This window comes from Ranitomeya variabilis, chromosome 4 (assembly GCF_051348905.1).
Source record: "Ranitomeya variabilis isolate aRanVar5 chromosome 4, aRanVar5.hap1, whole genome shotgun sequence".
Lineage (NCBI taxonomy): Eukaryota > Metazoa > Chordata > Amphibia > Anura > Dendrobatidae > Ranitomeya > Ranitomeya variabilis.
Genome location: NC_135235.1, coordinates 711,962,055 through 711,978,462, shown reverse-complemented (window position 1 = coordinate 711,978,462; position 16,408 = coordinate 711,962,055). Strand labels below are relative to the sequence as shown.

The 16,408-nt window shown below is 46.3% G+C and overlaps 1 protein-coding gene and 1 long non-coding RNA gene across 5 annotated transcripts in view; one reads left to right on the top strand and one right to left on the bottom strand.

Annotated features, from left to right (window-relative positions):
- Positions 1-16,408, bottom strand: part of LOC143766548 (uncharacterized) — a 43,977-nt gene that overhangs the window by 19,384 nt on the left and 8,185 nt on the right. For 2 of the 4 annotated variants that reach the window (XM_077254317.1, XM_077254316.1), the window contains exons 2-6: positions 6,455-6,602; positions 6,146-6,325; positions 5,939-6,062; positions 5,758-5,855; positions 665-758 (exon numbers count right to left, since the gene is read on the bottom strand). In XM_077254317.1, coding sequence (XP_077110432.1) covers positions 665-758; positions 5,758-5,855; positions 5,939-6,062; positions 6,146-6,325; positions 6,455-6,532 — 574 coding nt within the window. In that variant the 5' untranslated portion in view covers positions 6,533-6,602. Of the gene's footprint in view, positions 1-664; positions 759-5,757; positions 5,856-5,938; positions 6,063-6,145; positions 6,326-6,454; positions 6,603-7,579; positions 7,779-16,408 lie in introns of those variants that run through there. The other 2 variants (XM_077254319.1, XM_077254318.1) reach the window with 2 other exon arrangements.
- Positions 9,101-10,536, top strand: LOC143769318 (uncharacterized). The gene is made up of 2 exons (XR_013214345.1): positions 9,101-9,611; positions 9,765-10,536. It is a non-coding gene; the product is annotated as an uncharacterized LOC143769318 (long non-coding RNA).

Genomic DNA, 16,408 nt, shown 5'->3' with positions numbered 1-16,408 from the left:
GTGGTGCATATGTTTCTGTTATACTTTTCCTCTAAGTGTTCCACTCCTGGTTTTGGCTTACAAATACTGATGTAAAATCCTGACCAAATCCTGATGCAATCCTGAACGTGGACACATACCCTTACAGTACAGAAATTCACACTAGGCCCTCACTGCACATTTAATGTTGTCGATCATAAAAGCAAAGTTTGTCCAGAAAGACTGGACCTGGTCTTGTGGGGACCATATGAGCACATTCAGCAGCACAGAAGGGGAAGAAGGTAGATTCATCCAATAAGATAACAGGTTATAGGAAGCCAACAGCATCATTACCCTCCAATTTCTCTTACAGGCCCATCATAGTATTTTTCTTCAAGTGATTTTCTAACTTGTCAGCACATTCTACGTACACTGTCATTTGAGTTTACAGATCTGGGCAGGTTATGACCATCGTCTCCTAATTTCAGGGTGTAGGTTGGCCCTCCAGGCTATATATTCTATAGAAAAGGGCTTTTAAAGTCCAAAGTCATTTGAACAGTTTTGGGTGGAGGAGAATGTTGTGGTCTCGAGGCAAAATGGTGATCACACGATTGTGATCCAGCCAGACTACACCACCGATAAAGCAGCCACAGACAGTGGCTGAGAAGAATCTGTGACTTCTCTGCATTTAGTGGTTACTACTCACCTGGGTAGTCATATGTAGGAATCTCCTCTTTACACCACTCGTCATCACCCCTCACATACGTCTCTGTAGTATTAATACGGGTCAGATCTTCACACTGAAACAAATATTGTAAAAGTCACAGACAGATGGAGAAGTCACATCTATGATCAGCTCTAATCCTGCCATCTCCACCGTTCTTATTACAAACTGGATAAACCGGATTACTTACCAGTAATTGTATTTTATGGAGTCCACGATAGCACCCACTGAGAGAGGGGATCCACCCCCAGGAACAAGAAGCCTACAGATAAAAAGGGGTGGTCCCCCTCCCCTCCTCAGTTGGATTACAGAGTACAAGAGGAACCGCCAAGAAAACATTAGAACATCTTCATAAAAACTACTCAATATGTATAAACATATACTTCAACGTATACTACCATCACCCGGAGTGAAATACATACACATCTCTATTATGTGCTACTAAGGGAGGGAAGTGGGTTCTGTCGTGGACTCCATAAAATACAATTACCGGTAAGTAATCCTTTTTTATTCTCGCCATGACAGCACCCACTGAGAGACTTACAGAGAACCATCATCTGGGAGGGACCACTGTATTGAGGACAGGTCTCCCGAAAACAAAGTCAGATGACAAATTGAGTCTATAGTGGCTGTAAAAGATAGATGGTGAAGACCATGTTGCAGCATTACATATCAGATCAATCGAGATGTCCGCCTTCTTAGCCCAGGAGAATGCCATAGCCCGTGCCGAATGTGCCCTTATTCCATCCGGAGGACCTTCACCCTTTGCTGAGTAAGCCAGACAGATTGTATCTGTGATCCAACGTGATAAAGTGCTCCTTGTGACTCCAAACCCTTTCCTGTGGCTCTGAAAAGACACAAACAGAGCCGTACTCTGCCTTCAGGGATATTTAATATGTACTTTAATGATATGTACTTTAATGCGACAAGACAGAAGACGGACCTATCAGGGCATCAAGGACCAGATTCAGGTCCTAGGGAGGCAAGCGAGCAATGTGTACAGAGTCGCTACGCTCACACGCTGAAATAAACCGTGCAACCCATCTATCTCCTGCAATATTACGACTAGATAGGGCTCCCAAAAGCTGATATCTGATCCTTTAATGTGTTAACTGAAAAACCCAGCTCCCAACCCTCGAAAATTGCAGCAACTGGAACCTCACTAGAGAAAGGCCCAGTATGAAAATTAAGGAACTTCCTCCACACTCTACTGTATATCTTGGTCGTGGATTCTTTCCTACTCTGCAGACTGGTACTAATCAGGTTGTCAGAAAACCCCCTTAATTTCAACAACTGCCTCAAGTTCCACGCCGTCAAGTGGAGACCTCTCACCCAAGGATGACAGAATGGACTGCAAGAGAGCAGGCCCGGATCTGATGGGAAGATCCAGGGGTCAGATATGGACATGGCTCTGAGCCATGAAAACCAAGGTCTCTTGGGCCAGAAAGGAGCGAAGAGAATTACCCTTTCTCTCTCGTCCCTGATCTGCCTGATGACTTGTGGAAGCACCATCATTGGAGGAAACACATAGGCCAGACTGAAGCGACAAGGGAACTGGAGGGAGTCGACCAACTCCGGCTGATCTGCTCTGTCCAGGGAGGCAAATCTTTGGACCTTTCTGTTGTCCCTGGTAGCAAACAAGTCTATTTTCGGAAGTCCCCACAAGTCCACTAAATTCCTGAATACTTGGTGACTGAGACCCCATTCTCTCTGATATAACGTATGACGACTGAGGAAGCCGCTTTAAGATTTTCCACTCCCCTGATGTGAAGGGCTGAGAGGGACAAGAGATGGGCTTCGGCCAGATCGAGAACATCCACCACAGTAGACATCAGCAATTTTGATCAAGTTCCGCCTTGCCAATTTACGTATACGAATGAAACTGACATGGTATTGTCCGACAAAACTCTCACATGCGTCCCCCGCAGCTGTGGGAGAAAGCGATGTAAAGCATGACTGACTGCCTTTAATTCCTTTAGATTTGAGGAGTCAAGAGCCTCCTCTATGGACCTCTGCCCCTGGGCCAGGTCATCGTCCATATGAGCTCCCCATCCATCAGGGCTAGCATTCGTAGTAACTATCCTGGACGTGCCGGGGATCTAAGAGAGGTGATGACAAAGGAATCTGAGGGGATTCGACAAAACTCTAGTTTCAACCCCGATGTTACTAAGCTCAGGGTCCAGGGATTAGAAGTGATCTCCCGCCATCTGTGGCAAAACATTTTTAACCTGCCGCCCACAGGAGGTCAGGGTCAATGGAATTTATTACTCTTCCTGGGAGAGGATCCGCTAAAATGGGCACCTTTTTGTTTGGTCTCCTTTGTCTCCCAGCGTTTTCATAAGGCCACCTTCTACCGAATGGTCACTTTCTGAAGGCCCTCCTGTAGGACGGAACAGACTGTTTAGGGAACCCCTTCTTTCTCTTTCCCGCCTTGGTGAGGATCTAATCGAGCACACTGCCAAACAGGAACTCACCTTGGCATGGAATTGAGCACAATTTAGACTTTGTACAATTTTATCCAGAACATGTACAATTTTTGTACATGTTCTGGATATAGCCGGTCTAAAGGCTCTGGTGCAGGACTCCCATGATCTTTTAAGTAATGTCTCTGCTTTGCAGTCTAGAGCAATGTTTCTCAACTCCAGTCCTCAAGACCCACCAACAGGTCATGTTTTCAGGATTTACTTAGTATTGCGCAGGTGATAATTTCATTACCTGCTCAAGCATTAATTCCATCAACTGGGCAATACTAAGGAAATCCTGAAAACATGACCTGTTGGTGGGTCTTGAGGATTGGAGTTGAGAAACACTTGTCTAGAGGGTCAGATAGGACCACAAAATCTTCTACAGGCAGGACAAAATGTCTAGAAGTCGAGGCCACTGCGGAGTCCACCTTGGACCAAGCTGTCCGGTCATCTTCCTCAAAGGGACAAAGGGATACCTCCTCCTGGAAGATGAAGGGAGGAACCCTCGCGCTGTCCCTGCTTGCTCCATTCCATCCTGACCAAATCCTTCACCACACCAATAACCGGGAAAGCTCGTCTTTTTCTGCGAGAGACCTGCAAACATAATTTCCTTTGTAGATCTAACCTCTTTCACCTCTAAAAGCCCCATGGTATTTCTAACTATTTCTAACTGATTTCACCAGGTTATCCATACTCTCTATGGGAAAAAAAAGATAGCCCTTCTTCACCAGATGACAATGAATCAGAAGCACCAGAGAATCCAGCCTGGTAACTACTGGAAGCAGAACTGGAGACAGGGGTAACACTCCTTGCTTTAGACTTATGTTTCTTATGCCTGTTTAAACATCCTAAGGACTGAAGTTCCTCTCTTATTAATCATATATCAGCGGATCTAACTGAGGACTCCTCCTCTAAAGTCTGGCTGATACAACTCTGACACAGTCTTTTAAGATAGAGGTCAGGAAGGGGTTGTGAGCACAAGGCACATTCTTTGTGCTTGGCTTTTTTAGTTTTCTTAGCCTGATAGGGAGGTACACAGAAAGAAGGTGAGTCAGCTCAGTAGGCAGAGCAGGGTGGATAAAAATCAATGTTTTTTTTAAAAAAATCAGATTTTTTTTATTTAAATCGGATTTTTTTATTTAAATCGGATTTTTTTCAATAAACTGCTTTTTGAGGAAAATATTTTACCATCCAAAGGTTCTTCCATCATGAGATAAAGCTGAGTTGTTTAACTCAGTAGAATAAAGGCTGTATATGTGTAACATTCACAATGCCATGCTCTTCCAGAGGTTTCTGTAGGATGCTGACTATCCAACAAGTTTGGGCATGTCAACTGAATGGAAAAAGAAACTAAACCAAAAGTGAAACCAAGCTAGAAGTGTGGAATTAAAGGGGCAGTATGAACAAAATGTGGAGGCTATTAATAGTTTATACAATTAAGACATGCTGCTTTTAAACACCTACCTATTGCCATATAGTAAAACAAAAAAGATTTTTACTTACTTTGGGGTCCCCCCCTCACCCTGGCGTTAGATCGTTGCCCCTAGTTTCGTCTGTGTAACTATGGGCGCACATGCGCACTGCTCTCACTTCTCATTTTAATCGTGATTTATATTAAAAAAAAACCTTTTGATTTAAATCAGTGATTTAAATCATGATTAAAATCATGATTTAAATCGATCCGATTTAAATAGAAAAAAATCTTTTGATTTAAATCGTGATTTAAATCATGATTTAAATCGGCGTGATTTAAATCAATCCACCCTGAGGCAGAGTCATGTAACACTCACCCAGTGAAGCTGTCATGTGGTACCGGTTCTGGAAGCGGAGGCACAGCACGAGTTCTAGATGGTACAGCTTACTCCGTACACTCTTGTTAGTGGAGTTGCCCTCTTGGGAGCGCCCACTGCTGTTATTGGGATTGCTGTCCGGCTGCACTTCCACCACCTGTGGGTGCACCTCAGATTCTCCTGGAGAGGACATCTTTGGGACACATTGGCAGCAGGAGGCCGCCGGATCTTATACTTACAGCCCGTCCATCTCCGGAACAAGCCTCCCCGGACCCCTGGAAGTGAACCCAAGCAATTTCAGTTCAGTAATGTTGAATGGGCAGTGCGCATGCATGGGCCTAAATCCGAAAGCACTGCCCGATGGAAGAGAAGGGCAGCCGATGCACGCATCCCGCTCCACAAGATGAGTGCCGGTCTGGTCCTACTGCACCGCGTGAGCCAGGACAGCCTCTTCCGGATCCTGGCCTCACATCATCCACCATCAGACGAGGGTGAAGACTGACAGGCAGGGATCTCCAGACGCTGCTTCAGGTGCCGCAGCCCCTGCCGTTCCCCAGACACCTCACAGGTGGCAGGCACAGGCCCAGGTAACCTTTCCTGTGCAGGTTCCCGCAGGAACAAGAAACCAACTGAGGAGGTGAGCCCCTTTTCATCTGTAGGTTTCCTGTTACTGGGGACGGATCCCTTCTCTCAGTGGGTGCGATCAGCGATAATGAAAAAAAAAACAACACAATAGTGGTGGATAAAACAAAACTGAGCACAAAACATTCACAGTTGTCTACACATCATAGGGGAGATCTCATGACACCTCTCTATCTACCTGATGATCCCGAGGAACATTGGGATCTTCTTGTTTACAGTCCTGTGGAAGAAGAGGATGGGGACATCTCTCTGGTGTTGTCTTCCTACTGGATAGATCTGGAAGAAACACATACAGGGACTGAATTTATTCTTTACATACAGATAATTATAGGCCGTCTGTATTTAGTCCAGTCCATTACCTGGTGATTTTAGGGGCTGGGGAACCTCAATCATGATGTCCTTGTACAGATCTTTGTGTCCTTCTAAATACTCCCACTCCTCCATTGAGAAATAGACGGAGACATCCTGACACCTTATAGGAACCTGACACACACAATGACACCGTCATCCCCCCGATCCCTTCATAGCGTTACTGTATAATGTCCCAGCATTCCCAGCAGTATCACCTCTCCAGTCAGCAGCTCAATCATCTTGTAGGTGAGTTCTAGGATCTTCTGGTCATTGATGTTCTCATGTATCAGGGGGTGAGGTTGAGGTCCCGTGATTGGGCTTAGGGGTCTTCCCCGTCCCTCAGACACAGGGTCCTGACAGCGCTCACTAGAGGTCTTCTTCACTACTGTGTAATCCTGGTTATGGAGAGACACATTAATAAATCTCACTACAGACATTTCCAGAGTCCTCACCTCTCCAGTTCTGTCCATCTGTTATTCCCATAGATAAGAATGATGTAATGTGACGTCATCAGAATCTCTCACCTCTCCAGTAAGCCGGAAGAGGATCTCTAGGGTGAGGTGTAATATCCTCTCCGCCATCTTGTCTCTGTCCATATCCATCTTTGATGGGTAAATCAGGAAAATTCTCTTCTATAGTAGATCTTCACAGAGGATCGGATATTGTAGAGACCTGAATGAAAAAAAGATGAGCCGATGTAACATCATAAAAATCCTGGCGATAATAAGGGGAAACACATAAAAAGATAAAACTTGTAGATGTTGTACTCTCTAGTCTTGTATGGACTGGAACGCAAGTTGAATTGCTGACTAAGACATCTCCTCCATGCTCCCAATCACTGCCTATGTTACTCACTGCTTTGGTGACTGTATTTTCTGCTCAGTCCTAACGAAGTTATGATTCTTACAGCCAATCAGAGACTGGCGGGGACCCAAGCAGCAATGGTATATTTGCTATTTTACAGTGTTTAGTTTTCTTCTTTCCATCTACTAATAAACCCTATATATTTAGGCCACAGACAACAAGCAGTTTCTCCCTCGGAGTCGGCAGCGGAAAACGATTCTCATAGACTCATCTTCCATATCGCTAATTCTCGTCTCATTTACCGACCCTGGAATCGGCATTAGCAATACTGCAGGAGATATTCATTACACGTGACAGGAGAAATAACGACTTCATGGTGAGGACGACATCTTCATCTTCTACTACGGCTCTAGAAACAGATTTGTCCAGAGTTCATCACTGACTCCATCCCCACCGGCCTCTATATGAAGGTTTCCCGACAATACTGTGTGGAGGCCCCGTACTATGAGAGTAATACATGTTTCCTTGGTTCCCGTCTTTCATATTTTGGTCGTTTGTATCTATCAGCGAAAAGGAACAAAACCATTGTGATTCTTATAAGGAGACAACACAAACCCCCTAAATATAACATTTTACAACAACCCCACAATCTGTGACCCTTCAGGGTAAATCGCTCTCTCACCATTGGATTAGAGCTGATACTATGGAGCTAAAGTGACTAAACAGACTTTGTCACCTCCATAAAGGGGCACTTTTCCGTGTTTGTCAGAACTGTCCGAGGATTATTAGAGATGATAGCTTCCCCTCCAATTAGAAGGGACACATGTGGATATTGGGGTCTTTACCTGCTACAGTTCTGGTGTGGACCCTCCACCCACAGAGCCACACACCACACAAAGAATAATGGGGCCTCCAGCACTGACCTCCACACGCAGAGCAGCACTCCACATAGAGAATAATGGAGCCTCCAGCACCGGCCTCCACCCGCAGAGCCGCACTCCACATAGAGAATAATGGAGCCTCCAGCACCGACCTCCACCCGCACTCCACATAGAGAATAATATAATTGGTAACATAAAAGGTTGCCTTGACCAATCAGCGACGGGCACAGTCTGCCGCGAATTCTGGAATCATCATTGTCCATATGCTACGGGGACATGCATATTCTAGAATACCCGATGCTTTAGAATCGGGCCACAGTCTAGTAGAGAATAATGGAGCCTCCAGCACCGACCTCCACATAGAGAATAATGGTAAATGCTAGAGTGTATGGGCTCCTTCCAGGTGTGACGTCATTTCCAGGGGCGTGTCCTATCGTGAGGGGGCGTGTTCTGAGTTCACATCATGGGCGTATTCTCTTTTTACCAAGGCGGCAAATGAAGGCAGCATGACAGCTTGTGGACGCCATGGAGGTTAGTGGTTTCAGGGTGAAAAAATGCTACTTGCTGATCGCTATTGGGGGGAGGCCCTGTGGTGGTCGACCTACTTGTCTGTGTGGGGAGCGACCTGCGGTGGGATTTTGGGGGGCTCCGCTGCTGCTGGCTATTGTGGGAGACCCCTGCGGTGGGATTTTGGGGGCTCCGCTGCTGCTGCCTATTGTGGGGGACCCCTGCAGTGGGATTTGAGGGCGGCCTGTTTGTGGGGTGCGACCTGCTTGTCGTGGAATGTGGGGAGGCGACCTGCTGCTGGCTATTGGGGGGGATCCCGTGGTGGGATTTGGGGACGACCTGCTGATTATGGATAGAACCCTTTTATTAGGGGGTGACCTGCTGCTTACTGGGGGATACCTTTTATTGGGGGGCAACCTGCTTATGGGTTGGGTTTGGGGGGCTGAAGAGGGTTTAAGCTGGGTGGGAGGTGGACATCCGAAGGGGGTGTGTGCTGGGTAGGAGGGGGGGGGGTCCACGTCCGATGGGGGTTTGTGCTGGGTGGGAGGTCTGCATCTGGGGGTTTGTGCTGGGTGGGGGGTCTGCATCTGGGGGTTTGTGCTGGGTGAGGGGTCCACGTCTGATGGGGGTTTGTGGGGGTTGGACATCCGATGGGGGTTGGACGTCAGATGGTGGTTTGTGGGGGTTGGACATCCGATGGTGGTTTGTGGGGGTTGGACGTGGGATGGGTTTGTGGGGGTTGGATGTCCTCCGATGAGAGTTTAAGCTGGGGTGGCGTTCGATTGGGGGGGGGTGTCTGATGGGATTTATGGTTGGGTCAGGGGGCATCATATTTGGATTTACGCTTGGGGGAGGGAATGTCTGGTGGGCTTTGGATTTATCCTGTGGGGTCCGCTGGTTAATGTGAGGTGGAGGTTTCTGACTGGGGGAGCGAGGTTATGCTGTGTGGCCATCTGGTTGATGTGGGGGGTATGAGTGTATGCTGCTTATGCTATGCAAAAAAAAAAAATTTAGGTATTTCCCTGTAGAGTAGGCTACACCACCAACTGGCACGAAGCTAATCCTTTTTAGCTTAATGTCAGTAGGAGGCAGACATGGGTCTGGACCGCCCAGCCCAGTTTCTGACTTAGGTTTTGGGGGGGTTTTTTTATTAACGATTTTCCTTTTTCTTTTAATTTTTTTTTTTTCCCAGATACGGCTTTTGAGGGCGATAGTGGAATTGTCACTCTAATTTCCCACCTATAATTGTCACTACCGTATCATCTGTGGTCTACGAGGCAAGGCCCTAACACATCAAGAGTGTTTGTGGTTCCCCAGAGGACGGTCCATGCCACGAATCCCCCTACCCTCTCGCCCCCCCAGAGCCAGATAGAGTAGGGAGGGAAGACGAATCCGTTATGTGCCAGCCGCCGAAAGGTCTGCGTCCAGGTTATTCCATGCCCATCTTCATCATCGGTCTGCGAAGAATGATGTGTGATCTTCAGGACAGGTATATCCTACCAGGCAGTGAGGGGGCTACTTTAAAAAAAAAAAAAAGAAAAAAAATGGAAAGGACAGGACAAATATGTCCTAGTTTGCCCCTGAGCAATATGGACGTCTCCTGAGGAAACCTTCCTATTCATGCAGCCTCCATGTTTTCCAGAGGCTCCTGTGACCCTGCTCTTAAAATATCCAGGCTTCGGTCTAGGCCTTCTCTGGTGGCCGGTCCACACCACCAGTGCCCTGAACAATCATGCACGCTAACTTTCTAGTGCATCCTACTCTGCACCGATCAGTTTAAGAGTACTTTGCTTCTGCAACAGAGGACTAAAGTCTGCCTCCCAAGAGATCTGCTGTTCAATTTTGGTTGTTTTGGAAATGTTCTGTCCAAAAAACCGACGGGACAACTCTCCGACCCACCAGGAAAAGACGAGACCTTCCTTTAGGCCAGCCCCCTTCTGGCATCCATGAACCCACCAGCACTGGTCTGCTAGGCCTGGATCTAGCAGACTCTTCGACATGATGGGGCTTTCCCACCTTGGATGTTTCTCAGGGTCGGCTGCAGTGTCCTTCACAATTCAAGGCCGGTATTATGATCTCTGGTCTGGGACACCGAAACCTCAGACACCGGAGGAAGGCCTGGGGGGGCAGAGCCACATACCAAACCAACAGTCCAGCCCGCATGCACCAACAGCATATTACAGTTTTACAATACTTTAGAAATGCATAAAATGAAACAAGCAAAGGCATAAAGTTATTCAATGCAAAATAAATGCAGTTTTATAAAATTAGAAATGTTTCTATATCTTATGGTAAAATGATATTTATCCAGTATTTCTATAAGTAAAAGTCTGAGATTTCTGTGGGAAATGGTCATTTGTTCCTCTTAAACCAGTTCTGAATGTAAATAAAACATTGCTCTGATGAAGTCTCCACATTGTATTTTAGCCTTTCATTTCAGGCGTAGGGCAGGACAAGCCCCTGATGTATCTGTGTAAGGATTCACTCGCTCAGGTGCGTTGGAGGAAACAGGAGACACATTCTCTAGCGTTCATGTAGGTTTATTCACTCCATAAACCACATAGCAACAAGAAACAACGGGTAAACAGTCCGTACATCAGGCCAACATAACATAAGAGTCCATAGAAGATCTCTGCTCTTCTCAGGCCTGTGGGCACACAGGCTGTGCAATGTCCAGCACTCAGGCTCTATCTGAAGCCTTAACACACTGTGGAGGCTCTCTCCTCCACACACACAGACTCTTGTCTGTAGTGTCCCACCTGGACACAGGGATCTCTGTCCACCAGGACAGAATCCCTAAGGCTATGTGCACACTTTGCGGTGTGCTCTGCGGGTTCTCCCGCAGCGGAATTGAGAAATCTGCAGGGCAAACCCGCTGCGGTTATCCCTGCAGATTTATCGCGGTTTGTTCCGCGGTTTCCGCTGCGGGATTACTCCTGTACTATTGATGCTGCATATGCAGCAATATGCAGCATCAATAGTAATGTAAAAAATAATAAAAATTGGCTATACTCACCCTCTGACGTTGCGATCTCCTCGGCGCTGCAAGCGGCTGTGCCGACAAGGACCTTCGTGACGTCACGGTCATGTAACCGCGGCGTCATCACGGTCATGTGACCGCGACGTCACCACAGGTCCTGTTCGCACAGCAACTGAGACCGGACGCCGCGGGCAGCGCTGAGAGGTGAGTATAGCATGATTTTTTATTTTAATTCTTTTTTTTTTTACACCCAAATATGCTTCCCAGGGCCTGGAGGAGAGTCTCCTCTCCTCCACCCCGGGTACCACCCGCACATTAACCGCTTACTTCCCGCAACGTGGGCACAGCCCCATGCGGGAAGTAAGCGGTTCAATGCATTCCTATGGGTGCAGAATCGCAGCGATTCTGCACAAAGAAGTGACATGCTGCGGGTTGTAAACTGCTGCATTTCTGCGCGGTTTTTCCCGCAGCATGTGCACTGCGGTTTGCGGTTTCCATAGGGTTTACATGTTAATGTAAACGCTATGGAAACTGCTGCGGACCCGCAGCATCAAAATCGCAGCGGTTCCGCTGTAAAAACCGCAAAGTGTGAACATGGCCTAACACTCACTCTGGAGGCTAGCATTAGGCTTTCTTTAATAGGTCTAACCACACCCAGAACCCATCACATGATCAGACATGTGGTTGTGACCCCACCACAGGTCCTGACACACATACTGACAGCTATGGTTACATCACAGCGGTAAGCCATCTATGTGACACATATCTCCCGTCGATTAGACACCCTTTAGCCATGCTACACTGTGTAACACATGTAAGGTGCTATAATAACAGCCTTAGGCTGGTTTCACACCAGCATTCGGCAGGGATGCGGATGGCAGCCTTCTTCCTCCGTTAAGGCTACTTTCACATTAGCGTCGTGTGAGGCATGTCTCATTGCGTCGTTTTGGAGAAAAAACGCATCCTGCAAAGTTGCCTGCATGATGCGTTTTTTCTCCATAGACTTTCATTAGCGACACACTGGGACGGATTGCCACACGTCGCATCCGTCGTGTTTTGGCGGACCGTTGGCACAAAAAAAAGTTCCATGTAACTTTTTTTTGTGCGTCGAGTCCGCCATTTTCGACGCCGAAACGCCGCCCCCTCCTCCCCGGAACTCACAATGGGCCAAGGATGCGTTGTAAAACTGCCTCCGCTGCCCACATTGTGCTACATAAAACACACTGTCCGTCGGGCCGACGGACTAGTGGGAAAGTAGCCTAAGCCCCGCTCACTGCCACAACTCTTCATTCAGTTCCGCCTACGTCTGCATGCGTCCTGCATACCCTATCTTTAACATTGGGTACGCAGGCCAAGCGGATGCCTCCGCATGTGTTTTAACGCTGCGCCGACCGCAATAAAATGCAACATGTTGTGTTCGACGCAGTTCAGCGCATCGTCAAAATGAAGCATGCCTGCGTACCCAATGTTAAAGATAGGGGACGCATGCAGACTTAGGCGGAGCTGAAGGAAGAGGTGCAGTAGTGGGGGGGGGGGGCTTAACGGAGGAAGAAGGCTGCCGAACGCTGGTGTGAAACCTGCCTGAGACAGGTAAACCACTTTTGAAACAATGTTCACTTGTACAAGCTCTTAGCCCCTTAGTGACGGGCCAATTTTTTTAAAATCTGACCAGTGTCACTTTATATAGTAATAACTCTGGAATGCTTCAACATCCCATTGCTTTTGAGATTTTTTTTTTTTTTTTCGTGACATATTAGAATTTATGATAATGGTAAACTTGGGTTGATTTGTTTTGCTTTATTTTGTAAAAAAATCAGAAATTTTACAAATTGTAAAAAATAGGAATTTTGAATGATTCTCCCTTGAAGGCCGGAGTCACACTAGAGAGGAATACGGACGAGTGCTATGCGAGAAAAAAAAAATCGCATAGCACTCAGACCAATGTTAATCTCCCATCACTTTTTTTTTTTTTTCACGGCCGTATTATATGTGCGAGTGAAATTGCAGTATGCTGCGATTTGCACCGTATATCAGCCTCGCCAATGAAAGTCTATTTGTGCAAGAAAAACTCGCACCACACGGGCCATCAGTGTGACTTGCGAGAAATACGCAACGGTGTCCTTTGAAAGGCCCGACAATTCAGGTGCAGTGTACAGTAAAATCACACTGACAGGTTACAATAGAATAGATATATACACACAGTATAGGTGTATATAAAATCTAAAGAGACACACTACAGACCAAAAGTTGGACACACCTCATTTAAAGATTTTTCTGTATTTTCATGACTATGAAAATTGTACATTCACACTGAAGGCATCAAAACTATGAATTAACACATGTGGAATTATATACTTAACAAAAAAGAGTGAAACAACTGAAAATGTCTTATATTCTAGGTTCTTCAAAGAAGCCACCTTTTGCTTTGATGACTGCTTTCGACACTCTTGGCATTCTCTTGATGAGCTGCAAGAGGTTGTCACCGTAAATGGTTTTCACTTCACAGGTGTGCCCTGTCAGGTTTAATAAGTGGGATTTCTTGCCTTATAAATGGGGTTGGGACCATCAGTTGTGTTGTGCAGAAGTCTGGTGGATACACAGCTGATAGTCCTACTGAATAGACTGTTCGAATTTCTATTATGGCAAGGAAAAAAAAGCAGCTAAGTAAAGAAAAACGAGTGGCCATCATTACTTTAAGAAATGAAGGTCAGTCGGTCCAAAAAATTGGGAAAACTTTGAAAGTGTCCCCAAGTGCAGTGGCAAAAACCACCAAGCGCTACAAAGAAACTGGCTCACATGAGGACCGCCCCAGGAAAGGAAGACCAAGAGTCACCTCTGCTTCTGAGGATAAGTTTATCCGAGTCACCAGCCTCAGAAATCGCAGGTTAACAGCAGCTCAGATTAGAGACCAGGTCAATGCCACACAAAATTCTAGCAGCAGATGCATCTCTACAACAACTGTTAGGGCTTGTTTCCATTTGCGAGAAAAATATCCGTATCTCGCATGTGGAAACCAAGCTGTGGCGCCGGCACTTTGGAGCAGAGCGTGCAGCTCCATGTGTTCGTATGCAGCCGCACGCTCCGCTCTGGAGTGCCGGCGCCACAGCTTGGTTTCCACATTCGAGATACGGACGTGTTTCTCGCAAATAGAAACAAGCCCTTAAGAGGAGACTTTGTGCAGCAGGCCTTCATGGTAATATAGCTGCTAGGAAACCACTGCTAAGGACAGGGAACAAGCAGAAGAGACTTGTTTGGGCTAAATAACACAAGGAATGGACATTAGACCAGTGGAAATCTGTGCTTTGGTCAGATGAGTCCAAATTTGAGATCTTTGGTTCCAACCACCGTATCTTTGTGCAACACAGAAAAGGTGAACGGATGGACTCTACATGCCTGGTTCCCACCGTGAAGCATGGAGGAGGAGATGTAATGGTGTGGGGGTGCTTTGCTGGTGACACTGTTGGGGATTTATTCAAAATTGAAGGCATACTGAACCAGCATGGCTACCACAGCTTCTTGCAGCGGCATGCTATTCCATCCTATTTGCGTTTAGTTGGACCATCATTTATTTTTCAACAGGACAATGACCCCAAACACACCTCCAGGCTGTGTAAGGGCTATTTGACCAAGAAGATGAGTGATGGGGTGCTACGCCAGATGACCTGGTCTCCACAGTCACCAGACCTGAACCCAATCGAGATGGTTTGGGGTGAGCTGGACCGCAGAGTGAAGGCAAAAAGGGCCAACAAGTGCTAAGCATCTCTGGGAACTCCTTCAAGATTGTTGGAAGACCATTCCCGGTGACTACCTCTTGAAGCTCATCAAGAAAATGCCAAGAGTGTGCAAAGCAGCCATCAAAGCAAAAGGTGGCTACTTTGAAAAACCTAGAATATAAGACATATTTTCAGTTGTCTTACACTTTTATTAAGTATATAATTCCACATAGTTTTGATGCCTTCAGTGTGAATGTGCAATTTTCATAGTCGAGAAAATACAGAAAAATCTTTAAATGAGGTGTGTCTAAACGTGTGTGTGTGTGTGTGTGTGTGTGTGTGTGTGTGTGTGTGTGTGTGTGTGTGTGTGTGTGTGTGTGTCTTTAGTTAATATTAATGAGGGTATCTCATGAAGAGTTTGAATAAATAAAGGAATTGTGATGCATTTTCCTTATTTTTGTTTTTTTAATATATATTTAGCGCTCATGATTTATAGAAACGCATCAAATCCACATAAAAAAGTACAGAATTTCCACTGCGTTTTCTGCTAAGAGACGCAGTAACCATGCAGAAATTTCCTCAAGCAAATCTGCAACGTGCGCACATAGCCTTAACCATTTAGGTGCTTAAGTCACTTGACAGCAGCATTTAAGGGGTTTAAACAGCCAAGGTCAGTGCCAACACTGATTGTGGCTGATGCAGCATTTTGTCAGCTATATTGTACAGCAGGGGTGTCAAACTGCATTCCTCGAGGGTCGCAAACAGGTCATGTTTTCAGGATTTCCTTGTATTGCACGGGTGATAATTTAACCACCTGCACAGATAATGATTCCAGCACTTTGTGCAATGCTAAGGAAATCTTGAAAACATGCATGGTTTGAGGCCCTCGAGGAATGCAGTCTGACACCCCTGTTGTACAGCCAACAGCTGCAGGGTTGCCACCTGTCTGGGGATGGTATTCTCTTAGATCTTACATTTTAGATCAGTAAAAAAGGTGTATTGGTCATTAAGGAGTTAAAGGGAATCTGTGACCAGGTGTTTGCATGCAGCGTGTAAGTACACATTCACACTGGCCTCTTGTCACGATTCACACCATGACCGTCACCCCTACTGTTGTGAATTCCGTTCTTGGGCCCCCTCCTGTGGTTGTGAATGGGACTTTTGTGAGTTCTGCCCTTGGGCTCCCTCTGGTGGTTTCGAGTGGAACTGCTGCTCCTTGAGTTTAGCTTAGCAGCTGCTTTCACTCATTGTCTCTCCTGGCTTTGCTATTTAACCTGGCTCTGGTCTTCAGTTCTTGCCAGCTGTCAATGTTTTCTGGGTTGGATTCAGATCTCCCCTTGGATTTCTCTTATGGCCTGTCCATTTCAGCAAAAGATAAGTTTTTGCTAGTTCTCTTGTTGTCCATTTGCTGTGGACTTATTGCTCTGCTCATGTTATGTTTCTTTTTGTCCAGCTTGTCATTATGATATATTCAGGCTAGCTGGAAGCTCTGGGGAAGCAGATTTGCCCTCCACACCGTGAGTCGGTGTGGAGATCATTTTTGTAAACTCTGCGTGGATTTTTAGTTTTTAATACTGACCGCACAGTATCCTT